This window comes from Equus asinus, chromosome 6 (assembly GCF_041296235.1).
Source record: "Equus asinus isolate D_3611 breed Donkey chromosome 6, EquAss-T2T_v2, whole genome shotgun sequence".
NCBI lineage: Eukaryota > Metazoa > Chordata > Mammalia > Perissodactyla > Equidae > Equus > Equus asinus.
Genome location: NC_091795.1, coordinates 5,903,856 through 5,928,977, shown reverse-complemented (window position 1 = coordinate 5,928,977; position 25,122 = coordinate 5,903,856). Strand labels below are relative to the sequence as shown.

At 38.5% G+C, this 25,122-nt stretch overlaps 2 protein-coding genes across 28 annotated transcripts in view; both read left to right on the top strand.

Annotated features, from left to right (window-relative positions):
- LOC106823941 (E3 SUMO-protein ligase RanBP2) overlaps nucleotides 1–4,694 on the top strand; it is an 87,691-nt gene extending 82,997 nt beyond the window's left edge. For all 4 annotated transcript variants that reach the window (XM_044773110.2, XM_044773109.2, XM_044773106.2 and 1 more), the window contains 4 exons: nucleotides 1,998–2,143; nucleotides 3,069–3,342; nucleotides 3,471–3,805; nucleotides 4,177–4,694. In XM_044773110.2, the coding sequence (XP_044629045.2) occupies nucleotides 1,998–2,143; nucleotides 3,069–3,342; nucleotides 3,471–3,805; nucleotides 4,177–4,482 (1,061 nt within the window). In that variant the 3' untranslated portion in view covers nucleotides 4,483–4,694. The remainder of the gene's footprint in view (nucleotides 1–1,997; nucleotides 2,144–3,068; nucleotides 3,343–3,470; nucleotides 3,806–4,176) is intronic.
- An 830-nt stretch (nucleotides 4,695–5,524) lies between these two features.
- CCDC138 (coiled-coil domain containing 138) overlaps nucleotides 5,525–25,122 on the top strand; it is an 82,298-nt gene continuing 62,700 nt past the window's right edge. For 4 of the 24 annotated variants that reach the window (XR_011503802.1, XM_044773112.2, XM_044773117.2 and 1 more), the window contains exons 1-7: nucleotides 5,525–7,933; nucleotides 9,646–9,700; nucleotides 11,527–11,647; nucleotides 13,498–13,625; nucleotides 15,487–15,674; nucleotides 17,680–17,838; nucleotides 20,124–20,243. Coding sequence is in view for 17 of the 24 variants with exons in the window: in XM_044773112.2 (XP_044629047.2) it covers nucleotides 7,430–7,933; nucleotides 9,646–9,700; nucleotides 11,527–11,647; nucleotides 13,498–13,625; nucleotides 15,487–15,674; nucleotides 17,680–17,838; nucleotides 20,124–20,243 (1,275 nt within the window). In the remaining 7 variants the exon portion in view is untranslated. Of the gene's footprint in view, nucleotides 7,934–9,645; nucleotides 9,701–11,526; nucleotides 11,648–13,497; nucleotides 13,626–15,486; nucleotides 15,675–17,679; nucleotides 17,839–20,123; nucleotides 20,244–20,806; nucleotides 20,914–22,831; nucleotides 22,941–25,122 lie in introns of those variants that run through there. The other 20 variants (XM_070511491.1, XM_070511498.1, XM_070511501.1 and 17 more) reach the window with 14 other exon arrangements.

The following is a 25,122-nucleotide window of genomic DNA, read 5'->3' as shown; positions in this document are numbered from 1 at the left end:
AGGATAGTATTTGAATCTGTAAATCCCCTGGAATCAAGTGTGTTTGTATCCCATCGGTTTTTATAGGGAATTTTCACACTTTTGTAAATTTCTTGATAATTCACAATTTCAGTCTTGCCTTCGTCTTTGGTTAAGAGCTTGTAGGACTTTTTTTCTTTTGAGAGAAGTCATAAATTTCACTAGAATGATGGTATCTTTTTAAAACTTGCTCCTGTTGTGTGGACCTTTTTGATCTTAAACTTTTTGTTTTTGTTGGGTTTAAAGAGTTTTTTTTGTTCTCTTACATGTTATTTCTGTGGTGATTACTTTTCTTCATCTGTTCATTTTATTGTTGTTGCTCATCTCCTTTGTTTTATTTTTGTTTCATTTTGTTTTCTTTTCCTTTTTTTCCTACTCACTTTCTTCTGAAAGTCCTGTTTACACAGATCTATTAATCTTTCCATGTCTGTTGTGTAATATTTCATATGGAAACTAAGAGAACATAAGAAACACCTGTTCAGCCACCACCGGCCTTTGTCCGTGATTGCCAATTTATCATATGTCCTTCAGATTTTGTAATGTTTTCAGTAAACGGCTAGTGGAAGCCTGCTATGTACTATTACCTAGCACTGTTATTGTGAAATTTATTATTGACATGCATATCTTTATACTTTTACTGTATAAATTCTTCATCCTGGTCCCTTTAGAGCGGTGGTTTTCAACACTTGGCTTCATATTAGAATTTCCTGGGAACTTCAAAAAAACACCTGATAGTTATATTGGCTCTCTGGGCATGGTACCCTAGGCATTGGTAATTTACAAAAAGCTCTTAGTGTGAGTGTAATATGCACCCAGCTTTTTGCTTTCAGAATTATTGCTTTAGAGGAATTTTGAAATTTTCTGCCACACCCCAAGGGTATTTGGGATAATTTTAAAAATTTATCTGCTTGAGAGTTCCTGAAGCAGTTATTTTTGAGCTCCAAATCTGTGTATCATCTAGATCTGTGGTTACTATTCTCAGGAAGCCCCCACACAACTTGAGGTTGTGCTTTGTTTTCGAAGCATTCTTTTGCAATATCTTCCTAAGAATTTTCTTCTTTTTTTTTTTAAGCATTTTTCTGTTTTTTGTCCCTATTAAATCTGGCCTAGGAGGCGTTACTGTTTTATTCATTTTGTTCTTTCTTCAAGGTGCTGAGTTACTTTTTAAATGATCTGTGACATTTTTCTTGTCTTATTTTTTAGCACCAGATGTAGGGTTCTCTAAGGCATTAATTTATTAGCAAGCCATGAAAAGTTAAGAGGTGTTTCTTTCTTCTAAGATAGTGGGGAATGTATTAGCAGGCTGGGTCATCTCAGTTGAGAGGAGAATGAAGAAGCTTTTTGTTTTCACCTTCTCCAGGGTGTGAGGGAGAATAATAGCCTTAGTTCCTTTGCATGGGAATTGAGAGCTTTTTCATTCCTAACAGTCTGGTATCCCATCAGCTGGAGTCAGCGAACTTCTCACAAGGCTACCATGTACCACCTGGCCAGGAAATCTAAGCTCCAACACTAGTTATGAGGTAGAGAAATTATAAACATGTTTAGGCTGCTTTGGCTAATTTGGAAGTAGCGGATTTGGCCTCTTTGAGGACATTTTTAGGTTCAAAGTTATTTTTATCACGTGATAAAATGTTTTATGAAATAAACTACCTTTGGAACTGAGCTAAGTTTTCAGAGTTCCAAGGTATGTATTTTTAAGAACCTGATTCATTACCGAAAATTCTTGTGTGGTTTACTATCATGAAGTTTACCTAAGACTCAGATGATCTTATCTTTATATCTGCAAACATAAACAGTACTAAACATACTGTGTGCTCACTGCATGAGTTGAACTTGCTAGAATAATGTAATTTTAAACATTTTTACTAGATGTATATGTTGCATCGTTGGAAATTAGATGCATTGATAAAGTAATCTAACTGGATTAAGAATTTATAAAAATAGATATCACTGTTTAAATATTCTGATTTATTCATCAGATAAAAATTTCCAGTGGGCAAATACTGGAGCAGCTGTGTTTGGAACACAGTCAACCAGTAAAGTTGGTGAAGATGAAGATGGTAGTGATGAAGAAGTAGTTCATAATGAAGATATCCATTTTGAACCAATAGTTTCCTTACCAGAGGTAAATATTAAAGAACAAAAATCTTACTAATAACTTAGGCTAGATTTTTAAGCTAGCTTTGTTTGCATTTCTTTCAGAATATTGACAATTTTAATTAGAAGCTCTTTGTTTATTAGAAGTTCAGCCTTTATGTATAAAGTGTCTTTGTTCAAATTTATATGTAAATATTGTTTATGAATGTTCTATATGAAATTGTTGGGAAGAACTAAATTTTTTCATATGTTGTTTGAATATCATGTTTGCTTTCATATCATAAATCTGGGGGCAAAAACAATCTAATCTCCTATTTGTCAAAGTCTTTTCAATCAAAAGTAAACTATATTTTCTGGACCGGAATGTTGTCTTAGGTAAATTACTTTGTCAGTTTTCAACCTTAATCAGTAGTTAAATTTCTCTTGAAAAACAAGCACTTTTTTTCCCTTTTTTTTTATTGAGTTCATAATAGTTTACATCAATGTGAGATTTCAGTTGCACATTATTTCTTGACTATCACCATGTAAGTGCTCTCCTTCACCCCCTGTGCCCACCCCCATCTCCCTTCCCCTGGTAACCACTGAACTGTTTTCTTTGTCCGTGTATTTGTTTATATTTCACATAGTAGTGAAATCATCTGCTATTTGTCTTTCTCAGACTGGCTTATTTCGGAAAAACGAGCTCTTTTTGAAATTGCTTCTATCCTGTTAAAAAAATGTGTCTAATTTCCAAAAAGAAAGAATACTACATAAGAGAAAAATATTTAATGACAAATCAGGTCTTCACCATCTCACCCAAATCAGATGTATGCTTAGTCCTAAGAGATTACTGTCTATCTTGATACTGTTAATGTCATTACAAAGACAGTATCTTAAGGAATTTGAATCTTTGGAATTTGTTATGGAATATGTTATAAGCAGCAGCTTATAGATAATTTCATATACTATCATAGGTAGAAGTAAAATCTGGAGAAGAAGATGAAGAAGTTTTGTTTAAAGAGAGAGCCAAACTTTATAGATGGGATCGAGATGTCAGTCAGTGGAAGGAGCGTGGTGTTGGAGATATAAAGATTCTTTGGCATACAATGAAGAATTACTATCGGATCCTAATGAGAAGAGACCAAGTCTTTAAAGTGTGTGCAAACCATGTTATTACCAAAACAATGGAATTAAAACCTTTAAATGTTTCAAACAATGCTTTGGTTTGGACTGCTTCAGATTATGCTGGTGAGTTATACATTCAACTACTTTTCAGTTTTTGGACTTTTCTAAAATCTATAACAAATACATAAAAAGAAAGGTATAACAGTTAGTTTAATACTAAGGTCACTGTGTTTTTTGTTGTTGTTTAATAGATGGAGAAGCCAAAGTGGAACAGCTTGCAGTAAGATTTAAAACTAAAGAAATGGCTGATTGTTTTAAGGAAAAATTTGAAGAATGTCAACAGAATTTATTGAAACTCCAAAAAGGACAGGTGTCACTGATAGCAGAGTTATCAAAGGAGACAAATCCTGTGGTGTTTTTTGATGTTTGCGCAGACGATGAACCCCTTGGACGTATAACTATGGAATTATTTTCAAACATTGTTCCTCGAACTGCTGAGAACTTCAGAGCACTATGCACTGGAGAGAAGGGCTTTGGTTTCAAGAACTCTATTTTTCATAGAGTAATTCCAGGTTTTGTTTGCCAAGTAAGTATTAACTATGTCTCACAATTGAAGTCTACAAAAGTGTAACACACTAACTTGGGAAATTTGAGTGTTTCTCCTCACCTATAGTTTTCTTAATATTTCTTTAGCTTCTCCATACATTATTTGGTGTCAACACCCCAATTTCCTATCCCCACAGATGGTTCAAATTTCTAATACTTTGAAACCTGCTAGAAACTGAGGGTGGGAAAAAGACCTTTTCATTTTTGTCATCTTTTAAAAATGCATTATTTCTTAGTTTCAAAACACATTCTCAGGGAAGCTGGGTGTTTAGGACTTATTCTATAGTGGTTAGTTCTTTCTGTATTTTAATATTTTATTCAGGATTCCTATTAATTTAAATCTTTTTTCAGGGGGGAGATATCACCAAACATGATGGAACAGGAGGACGGTCCATTTATGGAGATAAATTTGAAGATGAAAATTTTGATGTGAAACATACTGATCCTGGCCTACTCTCTATGGCCAATCGAGGCCAGGATACCAATAATTCTCAATTTTTTATAATACTGAAAAAAGCAGAACATTTGGACTTGAAGCATGTGGTATTTGGGTTTGTTAAGGATGGCATGGATACTGTGAAAAAGATTGAATCATTTGGTTCTCCGGAAGGGTCTGTTAGTCGAAGAATTAGTATCACAGAATGTGGACAGATATAAAATCATTGTTTTTCATAGTAAATTTTGCCTGTATAAACAGTTGAATTGAAGCTTAGCCATTATGACAATATGGTAATTATGTTCAGCTTTTGAAAATGGACGTTTCCAATGTATAAATGTAAAATTGCAGCTTATAGCTGTTGTCACTTTTTAATGTGTTATAATTGACCGTGCATGGTGTGAAATAAAAGTTAAAACACTGGTGTATTTCAGGTGTACTTGTGTTTATGTACTCCTGACATATTTGTATTAAAATGGAATACTAATCTTGTTAAAAGCAATAGACCTTCTCAAACCATTGAAGGAATATGATATATGCAATTTAATTCCTTTTAAGATATTGGACCTCTTGCATGCATATACTATTTGAATAAAGGGACCACAACTTGGATAATTTTTATTTTAGATTTGAAATATATTTGGTAATTTTAACTATTGGTGTGCTCATTTATGCGTAGAGATTCTTATGAATGGATAGAGCCACAGAGGGTAGAGACTTAACCAAAGTGCTCTTCTATAATCCTTGCACCTCCTGTATAGTTAGGTTAACTTTTAAAGTAGAGTACCTTCTTTTCTTAAAATGATATGTAGCTTCCTCTGCCCTTTCAAAGGTATTGAATTAATTTTTACATCTTAAACAAGTTGAGTTATTTCCTTAGTTTTTTTTTTGTTGTTGTTTTTTACTTTTCTGTCATCTGTTTCTACTACCTCAAACTGCAGCTTGGTTCTGTGATAGAACTTGAACTTTTCCTTGCAGTTGTTGTGATAAAGTATGAATATTTTTAAAAGGTCTATACCATGTTCTTTGGTTAAAGATTTGCTTTATACTAGATTGTTGCAGTACCTTTTTCTGGTGAATTTTGTAGCAAAAATAAAGTGACAATTGTTAACAGCCATGACATTTTAAAAATTCATTACTTGTGCATCTAGTTGTTTGTTCATTCTAGAACCAAAGTAAGGAGAACAACTAAAAGTCTGTAAACTCAAACTGCCACATAATTTCTAGAGTTCCCAAGGAAATGACCCTTTTCAAGTTTGATACACTTAAAATTTATTTGGAAATGGCAAGTGTCAAAAGTTAGAAAAACTGGGGGCTGGCTCAGTGGCATAGTGGTTAAGGTTCACACGGTCTGCTTCTGCAGCCCAGGGTTCGCTGGTTTGGATCTCGGGCACAGACATATGCATCGCTTATCAAGCCATGCTGTGACCCCCATCCCACATAGAAAATAGAGGAAGATGGGCACAGATTTTAGCTCAGGGCCAATCTTCCTCAGCAAAAAAGTAGTATTGTGGTGGATGTTAGCTCAGGGCTAATCTTCCTTATCACCCAACTCAATATAAAACTACAAAGAATCTACTTAAAGCACCAAATTTTGTATATTCCAATCCTTAACAATGACTGCCTTCCACCCTCCTGTGTTCTTCCCAGTGAAATCACTTCATTTTGGTTAGTGAAAGATGGGTTTATTCCCTTGTTTGGGGATTTGAGAAATAGTCTATCCTGTAATAAATACATGTTCAGCTGCCAGTCAAAGGAGGGAAAGGATGTCATGGGTGGTTTGTGTGAGTAATGAGTGATGGAACACCATCACTAAGTCCATTTGGCCACAATGTCAGGTAACCTTTTTTGGTATCAGTTTGAACCACATGAACCTTAAAGAGAACCATGGACTACATACATGCACACTTAATATGAAGAACTCCTTTGGCAACCTATGTAACATAAGTTGCTGTAAAGCGTGTTGTAATTTTTCAGCTGGGACAGCTGATGTGTTTGTCATGATTTTAGAATAAATAAGTAAATGCACTTTAGAGATTCTTTTAGAGAACAGTTCTATACTGATTGCTATCGTAAAGCATTAAAGTTATGAATTAAAAAGCTTTGAAAACTAATACTTTGACCAAAAAAATTCATAAAATGACACGCAAACCAACTTTCCTAAAAGTATTAGTATTCCAAAGATGCTTACAAGTGGCCTGAAGCATTTATAAGAAAGACTTTGTGTCACATTTCACGAAAGGACTTTGTGATTTCTCTTTGTTATTTAGTCACTAATGTGCTATAAACCCACAATGAAATGTACTTTTTTTAACTGGCTGGATTTTTTATATTCTCATTAAAATTTGCTTAACGACAGACTATAAAATTATTTGTGCACTTTAATACTTTATGGCAAAAAGTATTGGTTTAAATAATTTCCAGATAATGACTTTAAAAGTTTGATCTTATATACAATTTTGGCATTTGTGGAACTTTAAAGATAATCCAATCTAGGAGTTGTTAATCTAGACGTGCTGTTGAACATCACAATTTAGAAAAGTAAAGGATTACACTAGTGTAATTGTATACATGGGAGAAATTAAGTGGATATTCAGTTATTTCCCTCCATCAGTCCCTTTTTTTTTTGGTGAGGAAGATTGTCGCTGAACACACACCTGTGCCAGTCTTCCTCTATTTTGAACGTGGGATGCGCTACAGCGTGGTTTGCCGAGTGGTGTGTACGGCTGTCGCCGGGATGGGAACCTGCGAACCCGAGGCGGGCTGGGGGAGCGCAGAAGTGACTTAACCACTAGGCCACCAGGCTGGCCTCTTGTCCCGGTTTAATAGAGGATTTAGGTTGAGGCAGCACTCCAATAAATACGGAGCACCTGCTAAAGGCCAGGCACCGCTGTAGGCCCCGGGGGAGCTGTCAAAAGAGCCAGCAATGCTCTCGGAGCCTACATGCCACTACTGCCGTTGGGCCACGGTGGAACACAGGCCGGTGGCGGGGAAAGGGAGCCGCCGAGCCTTTTCCAACTCCGAGGCTTGGCAGCAATCTGGATCGTCTCCTCCTGTGGATCACAATGAGCAGGGGCCACCCAGCTGTATTTTCCTGCGTCCAAAGGCACACTAACACACGGGTTAGACACGTCCTGGCGGTGGTCCTCCCAGGCAGGCTGGGCCCTCATGCGGAGCGCCTGCCGCAGATGCGGGGGACTGCCCCGGGGGCGGGCTGCGACCGCTGCGGACGGCCGTGTTCTTCGACACGACGCAGGAAAACCCAAGGAGCAAGAGCTTAACTTAAGACACGGAAAAGAACATCAGACACCATTTATCAGCCCCAGCACACGAGCGAACGAATCAGCCGCGACACCGCCAAGCAGGACAGGCAGCCATGACGAGCGCACGTCTGCAACGCCGCGAGCGCGAGGCGGCCCCAGCGCCCAGCTCCCGGCTGCGCCAGCGCCCACGCACTTCCTCCCTGGATCCCGCCCCGCCGCTCCCCGTCGCGCCGGCGCCCACGCACTTCCGCCGCGGAGCCCCGCCCCTGCGCCTGGCGTTTCCAGGCCGCTCCGGGCACAACGGCGCCTGGGCGTCATGGAGCCCAGACTCGTCAAGCCGCCGGGCCAGGACGTCGTGGTGGAGCGTCTCAAGAGCCGCTACGGCCTGGGCGGTGGCTGCCCCGCCGAGGTGAGGCCGCACCCTCGTCCGCGGCCGCGGAGGGAGGGGGCGGGTTGTGGCCGCAGGGCGCGGGGAGACGAGTTTCCCGTGAGAAGGCCGCGGCGCCGCAGACTGTGGAGGCGGTGGTTTATGGATGGTGGCACGGCGCTGCTGAGCGCAATTTTGAACTTGAGTGGAGTTCAGAAACAATTCCTTTGGAAAGCTGCTTACTTTGAAATAAATCCGAAGTTAAAATAGTTGCAATCACAATAGAAAGAGCTCCTTTGTGCCCTTGGCGTGGGGTCGCCGTGTGGCCGCGTGCTTCCCTTCTCCCTCGCTGACTCCTTTCCGTGCGCGCCTGTTTGCCGGGCTGCGGGTAATGCGCTGGCGTCTGTGACTCTCCCTCCGAGTGTAAATAGTTGAGTGTGTTTTTCTAGGAATGAGGACGTTATCTTATACAAGCACAGCAGTAAACTCAGGAAAGTTCTCATTGATACAATAATATTCTATAATGTATTGTCCGTACTCAGATTTCACCAATTAGTAATGTCGTTTGTAAAAATTTTTTTCCTGGTGCAGATCCAGTCTGAAATTGAGCATTGCGTTTGGTTGTCTCTTTTGTTGCCTTTAGTCTCGAACAGGTTCTCAAGTCTCTCTTTTTGTAATATTGATTTTTTTTAAGATTATAGGAGAAGTATTTATTAGAATGTCCCTCAGTTTGGGTTTGTCTGATGGACACCTCATGATTAGATACTGGTTATGCATTTTTGGCAGGAATACTGCATAGATACTACATGAATGAAATACTACCTAAGATTGCATGCCTTCTGCATGACAGAAGTGCCAAAGCAGCATGCATTTGAACCTCACGAAGACAGAAATCCCACTGTGGAAGAACTGCACAACTTTAACGTAGACAGTGAAGACACTGAAATTGTTAAAGAATCTGTCTGCCTTGGTTCAGTCATCGATTTAAACGGAGGCTGCAGCCACGGAACCAAGGGAAGGCTGGGACGCGGAAGGGCAGCAATGGAAGAATTAGGGAGGATCACCGGGTGTGAGGAAGTGTCATCAGACACCAAGGCCAAGGTTGTCCACACCCTCTGCTCCCAACTACTGTGTACGCATGTGAAAGCTGCACAGTGAAGAAGGCTGCAGGAAAAAATGGGTTTATTGGAAATATGGTGTTGGGGGAGAGCTCTGCGGACACCCTGGACTGCCAGAAAGGCGACCAGTGGGTCCCAGAGCAAATTAGGCCTGAGCTGTGGCTGGAGGCAAAGATGATAAAACTGAGGCCGTCCTACGTTGGGCACACCATGAGAAGGCAGGACTCTCTGGAAAAGACAGTAACGCTGGGAAAAGTAGAGGCAGCAGGAGAAGAGGAGGACCAAATAGGAGACGGGCTGACCCCACACGGGAAGCCGTAGGCCCGAGTCCACAGGAGTTGAGTGGGGCTGTGGAGGACAGGACGTTGCGGACGTCACTCATTCCTAGGGTCGCCAGGAGTAGGAGCTGACTGTGTGAGTGACATGTGGCTTGCTCTGTTAGTCACGAGACATGGTGTTGCTTTGATCCATTACTGGTGATATTAACTTTGATCACTTGATTAAGGTGGTGTCTACCAGATTTCTTCTCTCTAACCTTTGTAATTAATACGTAATTTGTGGGTAACTATTTTGAGACTGTAAGTTGATTCTTAGTATACAAATTAAATATGTCATCATGTTTGTTTTTTTTTTTAGTATGATTTTTCACACTTTGATCCGGCTAAATGTAAGAGATCTTTAACCTCCCCAGGTAAGCCAATAGAATACTTTGTATATTTGGGGTTTTTAACATATTTAATTTGAGAGGAAGGATTTAAAAAAAAATGTTTAGGGATTGGCCCCATGGCCCAGTGGTTAAGTTCGCGCTCTGTACTTCGGTGTCCCAGGGTTTCGCTGGTTCGGATCCTGGGTGCGGACATGACACCACTCATGAGGCCATGCTGAGGCAGTGTCCCACATGCCACTGCTAGAAGGACCCACAACTAAAATATGCTACTGTGTACTGGGGGGACTCGGGGAGAAAAAGCAGGGGAAAAAAAAAGTTTGGCTCAGGTGCCAATCTTAAAAAAAAAGTTTAGAGTTGTGGCTAGTGCCAGATATCTTATGATACTGAGCTTTTTTCATTCTGGTGATGAACTAACTAATAATAATTGTGATTTTGAGAGTAAGTGTGTAAGATGTCTTTAAAAAATCAAATTGAGGGGCCAGCCTGGTTGAGTGGTTAAAGGTCTGTGCTCCCTGCTCCAGCGGCCTGAGTTCGCAGGTTTGATCCCGGGCGCGGACCTCCTCCGCTTGTGGGTCATGCTGTGGAGGCACATCCCAGGTGCGAAGTAGAGTAAGATTGGCATGAATGTGTGAGCTCAGGGCTAATGTTCCTCAAGCTAAAAAGAGAGGAGGATTGGTAACAGATGTTAGCTCAGGGCAAACCTTCCTTACAAAAAAAAAATCAAATTAGGCTTTTTGTGTCTTTCAGTTACAGTATTTCTGCCTTTAAAGATGTTAAAAATTAAACAGAGTATATCCAGTAAAGGAAACTAATTGTTGTTTTTTTAGGCTTAAACTTTTCCAAATTATTAAGATGATAATTATTTCACGGGAGGAATTTATCAAATTTATCATCTTGATAAAGATAGCTACACCATGGGATTGGGTGGGTTAGACCATCATGTGGTAGTCTGTAACCAACGTGTGTAACTAACCATTAGTCTTTTGATTTGTTGATAGTTCTTAGGGAATGTCTTTATTGGTATAGTCATTAGATTTTGAGATGATTGCAGCAGAAACAGTAATTAATATCTTTAAAAGTTTACCATATAGTGGATTATGGAATTTCATTTTGAAATTTTGTAAACACTCTTCTGAAACATTCCTTCAGTATGAAAAAAAAATATTTCAGTTACTCAGTCTAGTTTCTTAAAAATATCTTAAAATTGTATATTGGTTTTTGAAATTTGCCCTAAAATTTCCAGCCTTCCAAAATATAGCTAAAAAGTATAGCTCATTAAATTTCTGAGGGACTAAAAATAAGTGTTAGATAAGGGTGCATACATTTAAAAGTATTTCCAAATTTCTTATCAGAGAAGCTCTCTTTCTTTTATTCACTGACTTTAGATAATGCTAACAGTTTATTAAACAAATATTTAATGGTTGAAATATATAAAATTTAAAAATGTTTAAACTTTGAGAACTGACAAGGTATCGTGATTAGGTAGAAAGAAGGCTGGATTCTGAATTTTAGTCATTCCACTTGCTGGTTGTGTTACTTGGAAAAATTCTCATGACTTCTCTGGTGCTCAGGTTCATAACCATTAGAACAGGGTTAAAGGCACCTGTTCTGCTTATTTCACAGGGTTGTTGCTGGGTCAAATAAGGTGATGAATGAAAGACCATTTTGTAATCAGTAAATCAGTAAAGTGCTAAATAAATAGAAGATTTGATGCCTATTTTCTAGAAGTTTGCATTGGGGAGACAGATAAGAAATCGCTAAGTAATTTTGCTTTCTTACCTTTAGGAGCCTAGAATAAGATCATTAGGCATCTGATCTTAGTAAGTAATCTCTGCAATTTTTTTTACCAGATGATTTGGCTATCTACTCATCTGGAGATAAAGTCGGTTCATCATTAAGATGTTATTCTGATGAAAGAAAGCATTATACAACACCTCTTTGTAGTTCATTCAAGTACTTAAACGTGAATTGGTAAAGTATCCTGAATCCTTATTATTGCCATGCTCTCAGTATCTCAAAAATTGAGGAGGAGTAAAGGGCAGTTTAAGTGTTTCCTTTTCTCTGAGAGGAAGTATAAGCAGTCTGGAGTCTGCCGAATAGTTGAAGAGACATTAATTTTTACTGAGAATCTCTGTGATAAAAGCATAAACCTAGCATTATGTTTGGTTTTATAATGGAAAGTTATTTACACAGTATGAAAAATGAAAAATTATTTTTACGGTTATTCATCCAGGACCCAAATGAAGATTGTACTCTTTTTTTTAGGAAAAAAAGGAACTACGGTCAAAATGAATATAGCTTTGTTAGGCATCGTTATTTAACTCAGTATCTATTGTGTGTCTGGTAGTGTGGTAAGCACTGTATGTTGAGTAGTTGAGAGAGAAAATTGAAGTTGGTTTGGGGAGATGGTAACTACAAAATATGTATGTTATAATACTTGGCTATGAGGGGTTAGCAGTTTTGTAGCGGAGATTTTACGATGGGTAAAACCAGTATAAAAACAGTGGAAGCTATGGTGAAATAAGCATTTTGAAATAATGTTAAATCATAAAGCTGTATACATACACAAAATAAAATATTGAGATAATTGTGGAGAGATAAAAGACAATTGTGCCTAAATATTTCTAAATTATTAATGTAATTAATATTTGGGAGCTTGAATTTTTCATGTAATTGCGTCATTCTCTACTTAAATGAATTAATCCATGTAAAGCACTTAGAACAGTGTTAAGTACATAGAAAAGCGCTCAACTATGCTATTATTATCATCATTGTCATTATTACTATTTCATTTGGCACTCACAAAGTAACCTTGTTGATCTGGATTCAAAATTTGGACATGAAGTTAAGGAAAGTAAAAATGGCTTTAAGATAATTATGAATTCATGAAGATTATTTTCTTATATTTAACTGATAAGTTTTATCATTTTTTGTTTTTATAAATGATCTGGGTATAATTTCAAGTTATAATTTGAAGCATTTGGACTATGAAGGTTTTTATAGCATTGGATAGTTTTATCACAATCCATAGTTATGGTCTAGTTTAGAATTATAGTACTGTCCAGCACAGGAGCCACTGGTAACATGTGGCTGTTGAGTACTTGAAACGGGGCTGGTCAGCAATTGAGATATGCTGTAAGTGTAAAATACATTCTGGATTTGGAAGATGGATAAAAGGGTGTGAAATAGCTCAATAATTTTTGTATTAATTATAAGGTAAGTGATAATATTTTAGATATACTAGGTTATATATAATATATTAAAATTTCATGTCTTTGTGTTTTTAATTTGGCTACTAGAAAAAGTTTAATTACCTTATGTGACTTGCATTGTATTTCCTTTCAACAGCACTGCTTTTGAAATTGTAACTTTGAGATCATCTTTTTGGCAAGAACACTTGGATTTTAGTTCTGCTCCACATTTTACTAGCTATGTGTCCTGTCAATTATTTAAGTTCTTTAGGGTTCAGTTTCATCATGCTAAACATTATTTCCTTTAGCTAAAATTACAGATAACAATACCTGTTATATTTACCTCACAGAAGTATTGGGAATCAAAACAAAGATTTGGGCAGTTGTAGAGCATTCCAAAGGTATATGTAGTTTTAAATTAAGCCATTTAAATTTGTAGAAGGATACTTGTATTGAGTTTTCAGGATCAATGACTATTATTTTTTATATTTTTACTTTTTGCATTCTTAAAAATGTTTACTTGTTACATTTTTCTCAATTGTTATGCTAAGAATATTTGAAAAGTAGTTTTATCTTTTTGAAATGCTATAGAAAACTTCCAGAATGCTGTGATAGACCTTTTTTTTAAAGCCTAGATGATGAACTGGATTCTTTTCAAGATTTGAAGCAACAGGAAACAGAAGAAGATTTGATTGAGAGTGATGATAGAGTCAGTACCTCCAAAATAACCAAGGAGTCTTTTAGAGAAATAGAAAAAGGTAAAGGAAATATGCATTTTAGAACAATTAACTTTGTCAAGTAGAGCACATAAAGCTTATCCCATAGTAATAACACTGGTCCTCAGGTGTCTCTAAATTTCTGTATTCTGAATTTTGGTAAGCCGTGAGATAGTTTCTGTGCTTATTACTAAACTAAAGGAGAAGAGAAAAATAAACTTCTTTATTTTACAGTGTTCCTACACTCCCAAAATGTATCAAAATAAGTTAAGCAACTGAGTCCTTTTTATAATTTCTTCAGTTCTTTTTCATGTCATTATGTGTTAGAGAGTGATTAAAAGATTGTGGTAGTCTTTGAGTAATCCTTTAATATTTTAAGAAAATACTCCAGATTACTTAAGGTATGGCTTCCTTAGGCACTGAACTAGTAGTTACCGTCTTACCAGGCTGCCTATCAGAGTTTTGTCAGGATTCCAAGGCAAGAGGCAACCAGAGGTGGTGCCCTCCCCCTCTTAGCTGCAAGACTTTGAGAGCACTTTTGCCCCATTGATAGACTGTCTGCATCTCTTCTCCTGGGAATACATTGTCTACACACAACGAACATTTCTCCCTTACTGTTCTCGTTCATCTTCTTTATCCCATTCATCTCAGCATTTGAGGAAAATGAAAAATAATTCTGCCTTGATTTGTGTTTCTTGCTACATGGTGGAAATTTCCCACCAAAAACAATTGAAAATATAGGATAACCTATAAAAAAAAATTGAATGTATTTAAAAGTTGACAAAATTAAGGAATATTCAGGCCAGGGATTGGTGAGATGGGAACCTGGAGAGGCAAGGAGAATAGTAGAAGTATCTTTCACTTTAATGGCATTTGCTGAACTGAGTGAAGTGGAACATTTTTCTTTTTTAAAAATTCATATTATTTTTAATTTTGGCTCCCCTAGTTCTGTACAGGATGAGAGACCTGTTCCTTAAAGCTAGGGCTCCCAGGAGGCTAATGGAAGTTGAAGCCACTGCTCTTTGTATTGTCAGCATTTATTTTCTGCTAACAGTGTTGGCAAGGAAGTGAAGTAAGAGGAGCTCACTCATCCACTGCTGTTGGGAAAGTAAATTAGTAGAACCACTGGGGGGAAAAATTTGGCATCAGTAATAAAATTGAACCTGCACATATAACGTAAGTCCCAGCCATTTTGCTATTAGTTATATACCCTGGAGAAACTCTTGAACGTGTGCACCAGGAGCCACGTGCAAGATGGTGTAGCATCTGTATAGCTAAAACAGCTTAGATATCCACCTGTTGTAGAATGTTGGCATGTAAAAATATAAAATAGGATAAAGCAGTGACGATTTGTGAACCTGATTCTGTCATTAACACAAGAACATAGTATTTAAAGGAGGAGGTTATAGAAATTACCTAATTATATAACTATATAATTACATTATATAAAGTTGAAAAACAAGGTGCATTTTTTAACACAAATAGTAAGAATTAAAAAGAAGCAAAGCAGTGATTAACACTATATTTGGGTTAGTGGTTAATTTGGTTTAGGGCAGAGAAGGAAATTTGATCAGGGATTTCTGAGGTAGCTTTCCGTTTCTTGGCCTAGGCAATTAATACATGAGTGTTTTCATGCACTTTAAAGTCTATTTTGAAATAACCTCAGACTTACAGAAAAATTGCAAAAAGCACAAAGAGTTCCTGTACAGCTTTCACCCAAATTTTCTAAGTGGTAACATTTTACTACATTTGTTATCATTCTTTCTCTCTGTATGTAGTACTTGAAACTTTTTAACAATAATACAATTCATATTTAAAGTAACTCTTCTTGAAGATTACTCCATCAGAGAATATTTAAAACTGTAAATTAATATAGTTTATAATTAAAATTTTGTTTTCTTAGCAGTTGCCCTGCCAACTAATTTTGCCCCAAATTCAGGAAATTGGACTGAAAGTTGTAGTGGTGCAAGTGACTCTCCTTTGAAACATGTCAGCTATCCACCATCTAAAGCGTCAAACAAGCAGAGTTTACTTCCACATCAGATCAATCAGATATATGATGAATTATTTCAGATACATCAGAAACTGCAGGTGAGAATTGAATACTGAATTGAGAATTCAGAAATGTTTGTTCTAAGCATCAGACATTTACAAAATTTGAATACAAGTATTTGATCTTAGTTATTTTAGATAAATGTGTCAAGACAAGGTCAGAAGGGAGCAAACACAATTTATTGGAACTACTGAAGGGAAAAAGGTATGGCTGAGAGAAAAATATGAACAGTGGTGTTTTTATGTGTAGGTGTATTTCTTAGATTTCAGATTGCCTTGTGTTTTATTCCCATCCCATCCCATCCCTGCTTAAGAAATAAAACAAAACCTACTGGTAACTGTGCTTTTTTAAGTAGGTGTTCTAGATTCACTGTTTTAAATACCTATATGTAAGAAGTTCTCTTGTCAACTTTCACCAAAATTCAATTCAGAACATTGGCCTTTATCTATCTTCTTTGGGACTTTTTTGTCTCCAAAGGATATAATTTGTGTATTATCAAGCATCCACTAGGTGGGCAGCAAAAGTATATATGTAATGCGCAGTTTCTGTTTGAAATTCTTCTAGTTGGAAATATTTCTATACACATGAAGTAAACATTTTTTAGAAACCAATATCTTATTTTGTCTAAATAATTCAGATTATAATTAGCATAGCGTTTCAGAAGAAGATTGTTTTGGCCTAAGTTCGCTGGGGAGAAGTTCAGGAAGAGACTTAGCTTAGTACTTCACTGAGAGGTAGAATTTACAGGGAAGGAGAGGACTGGGAAAGGCATTCCAGGCGCAAGAAATTGGAGGTGAGAGGCTTTTAGAAAGGAGTGATTTGTCAGATTGTGAATTTATCAGCCTATCGGGGGAAAGAAAATAGTGAAAACTCAGGCTGGCTATCACAGATCAATAAAGGACAGTAGAGGAAGCAGAGCCTGCGAAAGAGACTGAGAAGCCCTGGCCAGAGAGGGAGGTGGAAAATCAGGAGAATGTGGTGTCATGGAAACCAATGAAAGAGAGTATTTTAAGTTGGAAGAAAGGGACAATGGTATAAAATGCTGCTGAGAGACAATAAAATCAAGACTGAACAGTGACCTTCAGGTTTAGTAATAGGTAAACCATTTCAGTAGGGGAATGCACACTGACGCCAGATTAAAGTACATTGAGGAGTAACTGGGAGGTAAAGAAGAGGGCTCAGCAAATGACAGTATTTTAAAGAAGTTTGTGAAGGGGAGGAGATGAGGGCAGAGTCAAAAGAGATTTCATTTCCGATGAGATGGGAGAGATTGAAAATATTAGAGGGATAATCAGCATAGCAGTCTCCAGGAGAAGGCAGAAGACAATGAGATCCTGAGGCTACCTTTATATTAGGGAGGGGAGGAGAAAGGTGTGTGTCTTGAGGGCAGGAGGTTGATGTTTCCTTCTGCTGTCTTCTGTTTTCCCTGTGAAGTTAGAGATGAGGCTGTCTGCACAGAATTGTGTAGGACGTGATGTGTTCAAAGTAAAGAGTGGAGAAGGTTTGAAATAGACAATGGAGAATGGGAAAGCCAACCATGAAAATATAAAATGATCTCTGGGCTGCATTGAGAACATGTTTTTTTTACATTGTGTGTGGTTTTTCTCCAGTAATGTTTAGCAGTGTAGCATTGGGTCAGGGAAGGGGGTTAGTGCTTTAATGCAGGACTGGAGTCTTTCAGCCTAAGATGATAGACAAGAAGGGGAGGGAGTGGAGAAAATATGTAAAAGAGTGGACCATGAAGTTGAAGTAGAACATGGATAGGAGATTAATTCTGTATAGTACTGATCCATTGGGAGCCCAAATTCTCCTGAGTCGTCATAGTGGAATCTCACTACAGTATCATGTCCTTTTGCAACAAGATAGAATTTCTTTGCAAGTTTACTTGCTGTACTAGTTTAGCTGTAATGTAGTCCAGATTTTACTTGGTACCAATGTAGTCCTAAACATCGTTCAATTAAGCTACAATCTCAGTAAATATATAATTTGTAGAATTTGTGAATGTGGTTTTTAAAAATGCTTAAATCTGACATTTTGATACAGTGTGAAACTGCAGCACAACAGGAATTTGCTGAAGAACTTCAAAAGCGAGAACGTTTTTTAGTTGAAAGAGAACAACTGCTTTTCAGACATGAAACTGCTTTGAGTAAAATTAAAGGTGTCGAAGAAGAGGTTCTTACAAGATTTCAGAATATAAAGGAGGTAACCAGCATTTGATTTTAGAGTAATATAATTTTTTTCCTCTTAATTTAGATTTACTAGTTATTAGCCTTTTTTCACATTTGCTTTATTTCTCCTCCTGCCCCATTTTTTTCCTGAACCATTTGAAAGTAACTTGTAAAAATCATGACATAACACCCCTAAATGCTTCCTTAGTGTTATGAATCCTTATTTTTAGGAGAGACATTCTCCACACCATTATCATATTTGAAAATTAATGCTAATTAAATAATTTAACAATATATTCAATATATTCATTTCCCATTCATTCATTTTCCCAATTGGTCCCTGAAATGTCTTCCATTGCTTTTTTGTATTATTTTCTGATCAAGGAACTAGACAAAATTCATACCTTATATTTGATTTTTGTATCTTTTTTGGTTTCTTTGAATCTAGAGTATCAAGTTCACCATTTTTGTTTTTTGTAAGACTTTTCTTTGAAGACTCTGGGCCAGCAGTCTTATGGAGTATGTCATAGTCTGGATTTGCCTGATTATTTCCTAACGGTTATGTTCAGATTAAATATTTTTGTCAAGAATGTTATATAGGTAGAATGGGATCCTTCTTTGTTTCATATTGAGGATGTTACTGTAGGTGTAACTCACATAGGGTAAAATTCATTCTGTTTGTTTTGAAAAAATGTAATACAGTCTTCTGATCACCACCATAATTAAGATACAGAATAATTCCAGCACCCTGAAAACCTCCTTGTGCTCCTTTGCGATTATCTCTTTCCCCATCCTCTGCCCCTGGCAGCTACTGGTCTGTTTTTGTCCCTGTAGTTCTGCCTTTCCCAGAATGTCATGTAAAGAGAATCATTTCATGACTTTTCTTCCTCTTTGGTTTTCAGCACTGATTTAATTATGGTGTATCTCCTTGTGCTTTTCTTTGACTTTATCCTTTTTTGAGGTTCACCAAATATCTTGAATTTGTAAATTTGTCTTTCACCAAATTGGGAATTTTTCAACTAATATTTCTTTGTAATTTTTTCTGTTCCAGTTGCTTTCTCCTCTCCTTCTGGGTCTCCAGTGACTCACGTTAGGTCTTTTGCTATTATCCCACAGATTTCTGAGGCTCTGTCCCTTTTTCCTCATCTTTTGCTTCTGTATTCTTCAGATTTGATGTCTATTGCTCGATCTACTTTCATTTCTATGTTGCTGCTGAGCTCATCTAGTGACTTTTTTTATTTCTGGTACTTTAAAGTTCAAAAATTTCCAATTGTGTTCTTTTTAAACTATTTTTAATTTTTATCATGAGAATTTCTTTCCACTTGCATTCATTTGCATCTACTTCAAATTAATATAGTTTAATTCATTTAAGGAATTAATTTAGTTCCTTCATTTGCTATAGAAACTTGCTTGTTCTAATACATCATGAATAAATTGCGAGTAAAAAATGAAAGAAACTACAAGTATTCACACTAAATCTAAAAGGTGCTATCTCATTTAAATGTAATTAGAGGGGAAATTGATTTGAATCATTTATAAAACTAATTAAGGAAAGTCAAATAGTTTGGGGTTCAGAGAAATTTTATTATGTATTTAAATTTTTTGAGATGAAAACAATTTTAGCTACTTTATGAGAACAGGAAATTAGTTTGTTCTATCTATGGAATATTGTGCTGCTTCTACTCCCTGCGGGTAACTAAAACGTTAAATTTTAATTTATAAAGCTATGAATAACTTTCTTAAGCAGGATGAGAAATCCTTCATTGTTTTATCTTTCCATGATGTAAGATAGAAATTATCTTAGTGAGTTTCTGAGCAGAAGCAGAAAATAGCCTTATTGCTACTTAATTTGTATAGTACGTCTTTTTGGGGGTTTTTTTGAGGAAGTATAGCCCTGAGCTAACTACTGCCAGTCCTCCTCTTTTTGCTGAGGAAGACTGGCCCTGAGTTAACATCCGTGCCCATCTTCCTCTACTTTATATGTGGGATGCCTGCCACAGCATGGCGTGCCAAGTGGTGCCACGTCTGCACCCAGGATCCAAACCAGCGAACCCTGGGCCGCCAAGAAGCGGAATGTGTGCTGGGCCGGCCCCATATAGCACGTTTAAATAGGTGTTTAACAAATACTTCTTTTTGGTTATGACTTTGGTTGATTACACAGTTTTTATAACTTGCAGTATTAGACATGTATACTTAAATGCACTGATTAAAGTCCTTGTAATTCAAGGAGTTCTAATTTTTAATTAATTTATGTTCAGTGGCATTATTGACATTTGGAATCCTTACCTAATTTTCAGATCAGATTTTTTTCCCTCTTAGCAACACGATGCAGAAGTTGAGCACTTAACTGAAGTTCTTAAGGAAAGAAATAAAGAAAGCAAGAGGCTAAGGTCCTCTTTTGATGCGTTGAAAGAATTGAATGATAACTTGAAAAAACAGGTAAGACCTGTTTTAATATATATTAGTTTACAAGACATTGTTAGAACTGTATAGCTTTTATTTAACAAATTATAAGTCAAAATCCTAGAACACAGTCTAGCTAGAGAAATTTTTGATTTATTTGTTAGCTTTGTTATAAAGTACTTCCAAATATAAATAAAGTATTCCTAAGGTCTTTGTTTCTCATCTGGCAACCAGCTGAGATGTTGGACAATTTGAAATTGTTTTACAAACAAGCAAAAGATAAAACAGGATATCCTGGGGACTTTTAGGTATTGATTTCTAGCTATAATACTTCTCCTTGTAAATGCTGTTACATGCCACTGCTTATTTACTGTTTGTTTATTTTTCTGAGTATCTGTTATATGCTAGGCACTGTCCTAGAAGAAAGCCTTCACGTTGCTCATAGTCTCAGGAGTATAGATTGGTATCATATTGCCGTGCAATTTTTCATTTATACAAATGGTATAATTTAGGCCAATACTTAATAGTACTACAGTTGCATAACTGAAATATTTTTGTGAGTTCTATCTTCTTTCTTTTTTTTCCCTTACTTTCCTTTGCCAGCTTTTGACTGAAAGATGTGAAAGTGGAGGAATATGTTGAAGAGAGGAAGAAGAATGATTATGTGTATATTTGTGTGGGGAGAAGTAGATGAGCAGAAATTGGGGTAAACCCAGTCACTTTAAAAATTGAAGCATGGGCTGGAAAACTTTATGGATTCTAGACTGTAATTAAACTCAAACTCTCAGAGATAATCTGCCTCCTGGAATTCCTCAGCTAGCTGTGTGTTCTTCTGTTTCTGCTTTTGATTTCCTGTAGTCACTACTTGTCATAACCTTTCTCCTTGGCAGTGATAACTAGGTACTCTATTTCTCACTTAATTTAATTCTTTGGCTTCCCTGAATTCGTTTGTGGCCTCCTACAATTGGAATATGACTTTGACTTACTTTTGTCTGAAAGGCAGCTTTATCCCTGGAAAGATTTCTTTTTCCCTTCACAATATTAATATACCACTCTTTTTTGAGAAGGGCTTCTTTTAGTTGCTAACATAGGTACATTGTTAACTATACCTATCTCTTAGTTTTATATAATGCTTAATAGTTTTGCATGTGTTTGCATGAGTGTGTGGTGATTGAAGTGGCTATGTGCGTTAGTAAGTGATTGCGCCTATTGATAATTGGATTTATGATCCAAACTGAAAGAGCTTGGGAGAAACTCTTTGGTACCAAGTGTCAGAAAGCTTTTTTATGGTTACTTTGTTTAGTGTAGATCAGGGGTCAGCAAATTTTTCCTGTTGAGGACCAGATAGTAAATATTTGGGGCTCTGTGGGCCATATTGTCTCTGTCACAATGACTCAACTCTGCTATCATAGTGCAAAAGCAGCTATAGGCAATAAGTAAGTGAATGAATATGGCTGTGTTCTAATAAGACCTTATAAAAATAGGCAGTGGTCAGGTTTGGCCTACAGGCCATAATTTGCCAACTTCCGGCATGACGAATGATACATACTTTGAAATTTCTATTTAGCAAAAATAAATTTAAAAAAAATAAATTATTTTTGTGACTGACTTATATAGTAATTTATGATAGCACTGGATATAAATAAACTTCCTGTAATAATAGTAACATTTCCCATTAAGTCTTGCCAAGCTGAGGAGACAAGGATTAATGTCCAAGACTCATTGAGGATGAGAGTCCCAGTGAACACCCCAGGCTCTCAGTTGAAAGCAGTAGGGTTGCTCCCTAGGAAAAGGTGAATTAGAAGTAGATAGAACCCTCCTCAAACTGAAACCTGGCCTTGACTGATCTCAGTTCCTGATCAGATTAAGGTGATCAGTCCTCATTTTAAATACGTACCAGAAGAAAGGATGAGCCCTCTCTGAAAAAAGATATTACAAGTATAAAAATTATAATTTTTCTGTCATTCTATATAAAATTAAGCATATTAAAAAAAAAAATCACATGACTAAATATGAAGAGGAAAAACCCCAGACAATATGATCATACCTGCAGGTGATTCAGATATTAGAGTTAATAGGCAATGACTAAAATAATTATTAATATGTTCAAGAAAGTAAGGAAAAAGATTGAGAACTTTATTAGAGAATTAGAATCTAGAAAAAGGAATTAAATTGAAATTCTGAAATTGAAAAATATGCTTAATTGAATTTCAAAACTCTGAATGAGTTTAACAACAGATGAGACACAGCAGAAGACAGGATTAGTGAACTGGAAAATAGTTTCATAAAAAATCTTTGAATGAAAACATCGAGTGGAGAAGAATGAAAAACTCATAAAAGAGACATGTAGGAAATAGATAAAAAGTTTTAACGTGGGGGTTACAAAAAGATTTAATAGGTCAAAAACAAAATATGTGAGGGAGAAGAGCCAAGATGGCGCCGTGAGTAGTCCTCTTTGTCTCTCGCCCTTCGAGTCTACAATTATTTGGACACTTATCGCTTGACAAAGGATATCCAGACAGCATCTCAGGACGTCTGAGACACCCACGCGACTATACATCGGAAGGCGGATGGACTTTCCTCCGGGAGGATGTGGAAATAGGTGAAAACTCTCCGACCCCGACGGGCAGCCTAGTACCCGCAAGCGGCTTTCTTCCAACGGACGCCCCCAGAGGATCCACACACATCTAGGGCAGGAGCGAGAACACAACAGAGGAGCGACAGTGGAAACAGGTGACCAGAACCCTACCTAAACCCCCTGCAATTACTCCTAAACGCAGAGGGAAACTTTGGAGTTGCACACCTGAGCCCGCGGGGAGAGTCTCTCCCCGCCATTGGCGGGGAGTCCCAGCCTGGTGCTCGGGGCGCCCGGAGGGTGCCAGAGAGAGACACGGAGGGCACGGAGATCTCCCAGCTTCCGTTGCCCGCCCCGTGGGACTAGGGATTGCCGGAGATCTCGGAGAGGACCGGGGCCGGGAGAATTTTCAAAGGCCGGTTCTGCGACCCGGAGGGGAAGCGCCGGAGCTCCGCCCGGGCAGCAGACAAAACTCTCTGTCTGCCGTTAGCAGAGGGGCCACGCTGAGCATTCACGGCTCCGGGAGAGGCCCGAAGAGAATCCCAGAGGGCGGGGCGACCCCCAGCTGCCGTTGCCCGCCCCGTGCGGCTAGGGATTGCCAGAGATCTCGGAGAGGACCGGGGCGGGGGGAACTTTGAAAGGCCGGTCCTGCGACCCGGAGGGGAAGCGCCGGAGCTCCGCCAGGCAGCAGACAAAACTCTCTGTCTGCCATTAGCAGAGGGGCCACGCCCAGCATTCAGGGCTCCCGGCAGAGGCCCGGAGAGAAACCCTGAGGGCGGGGCGACCCCCAGCTGCCGTTGCCCACCCCGTGGGACTAGGGATTGCCGGAGATCTCGGAGAGGACCGGGGCCGGGGGAACTTTCAAAGGCCGGTTCTGCGACCCGGAGGGGAAGCGCCGGAGCTCCGCCCGGGCAGCAGACAAAACTCTCTGTCTGCCGTTAGCAGAGGGGCCACGCTGAGCATTCACGGCTCCGGGAGAGGCCCGGAGAGAATCCCAGAGGGCGGGGCGACCCCCAGCTGCCGTTGCCCACCCCGTGAGGCTAGGGATTGCCGGAGATCTCAGAGAGGACTGGGGCTGGAGAGAGTTCCAGAGACCCAGCTTAGTAGCCTAGGGGGAAACCCCACAGGCTCACAGCAGCCTTAGGGAAAGCCTCTGCACAGCACCAGTAGAAGGCACCCAGCCGCCAGCCACAAGGCTGGAAGACCCCAGGGCAAAAGCAGCATAGCTAGGTGTACTAACCACAGACTGTAGAAGATGCCAATAGTTCTCCTGCGACCCATAGAGGACAAGTGAGATTTGGTGGGTGCCGACAGCAATGGAGCGACAAATATAAGTGATCCCACCCCTGGCCGCTGGAAAAGCCCATAACACCGTTGCAGACCCCAAGGAGAGAGCACATCTAGGTGGGCTGCAACAGTAGGCACCTGCAGCCTGAAGCCCCCCTGTGACGGCCCCCACGGCAGAGGAGGGAATCCAAAGGGCCACTGTGGCTACGAAGAGGGGCCCAGGCCCAGGTAGCAACTACGGACAGGGTTCCTGGTTGGTGAAATATAAACAGCTGCTCCTCCCACCGCAGCAGCTGAAACAAGTGAAAGGAGCAACTAAACTCTGTCTCCATGCGGAGGCACAAATCAACAACATCAAGCAATATGAAAAAATACATTAAATCTCCAGAACAGAAAGAAAGCAACAAATACACAGAAAACAATCCCAAAGAAAATGAGATATATAACCTAAATGACGATGACTTCAAAACAGGCATCATTAAGATTCTCAATGAGTTAAGAGAGAATTCTGACCGACAACTCAACGAGTTCAGGAGCTATGTCACAAAAGAGTTTGATACGATAAAGAAGAACCAAACAGAAATATTGGAAATGAAGAACACAATAGAGGAGATTAAGAAAAATCTAGATGCTCTGAACAGTAGGGCCGATAATATGGAGGAAAGAATTAGCAATTTGGAAGATGGCAATATAGAATTGTTGCAGGCAGAGGAGGAGAGAGAAGCAAGACTTAAAAGAAATGAAGAAACTCTCCGAGAATTATCAGACACAATTAGGAGATGCAACGTAAGGATTATAGGTATACCAGAGGGAGAAGAGAAGGAGAAAGGGGCAGAAAACCTATTCAAAGAAATAATGGCTGAGAACTTCCCAAATCTGGTGAGGGAGATGGATCTTCAGGTGACAGAAGCCAATAGATCTCCAAACTTTATCAATGCAAGAAGACCAACTCCACGGCATATAGTAGTGAAGCTAGCAAAAGTCAACGACAAGGAGAAAATATTAAGGACAGCCAGGCAAAAGAAACTAACCTACAAAGGAACCCCCATCAGG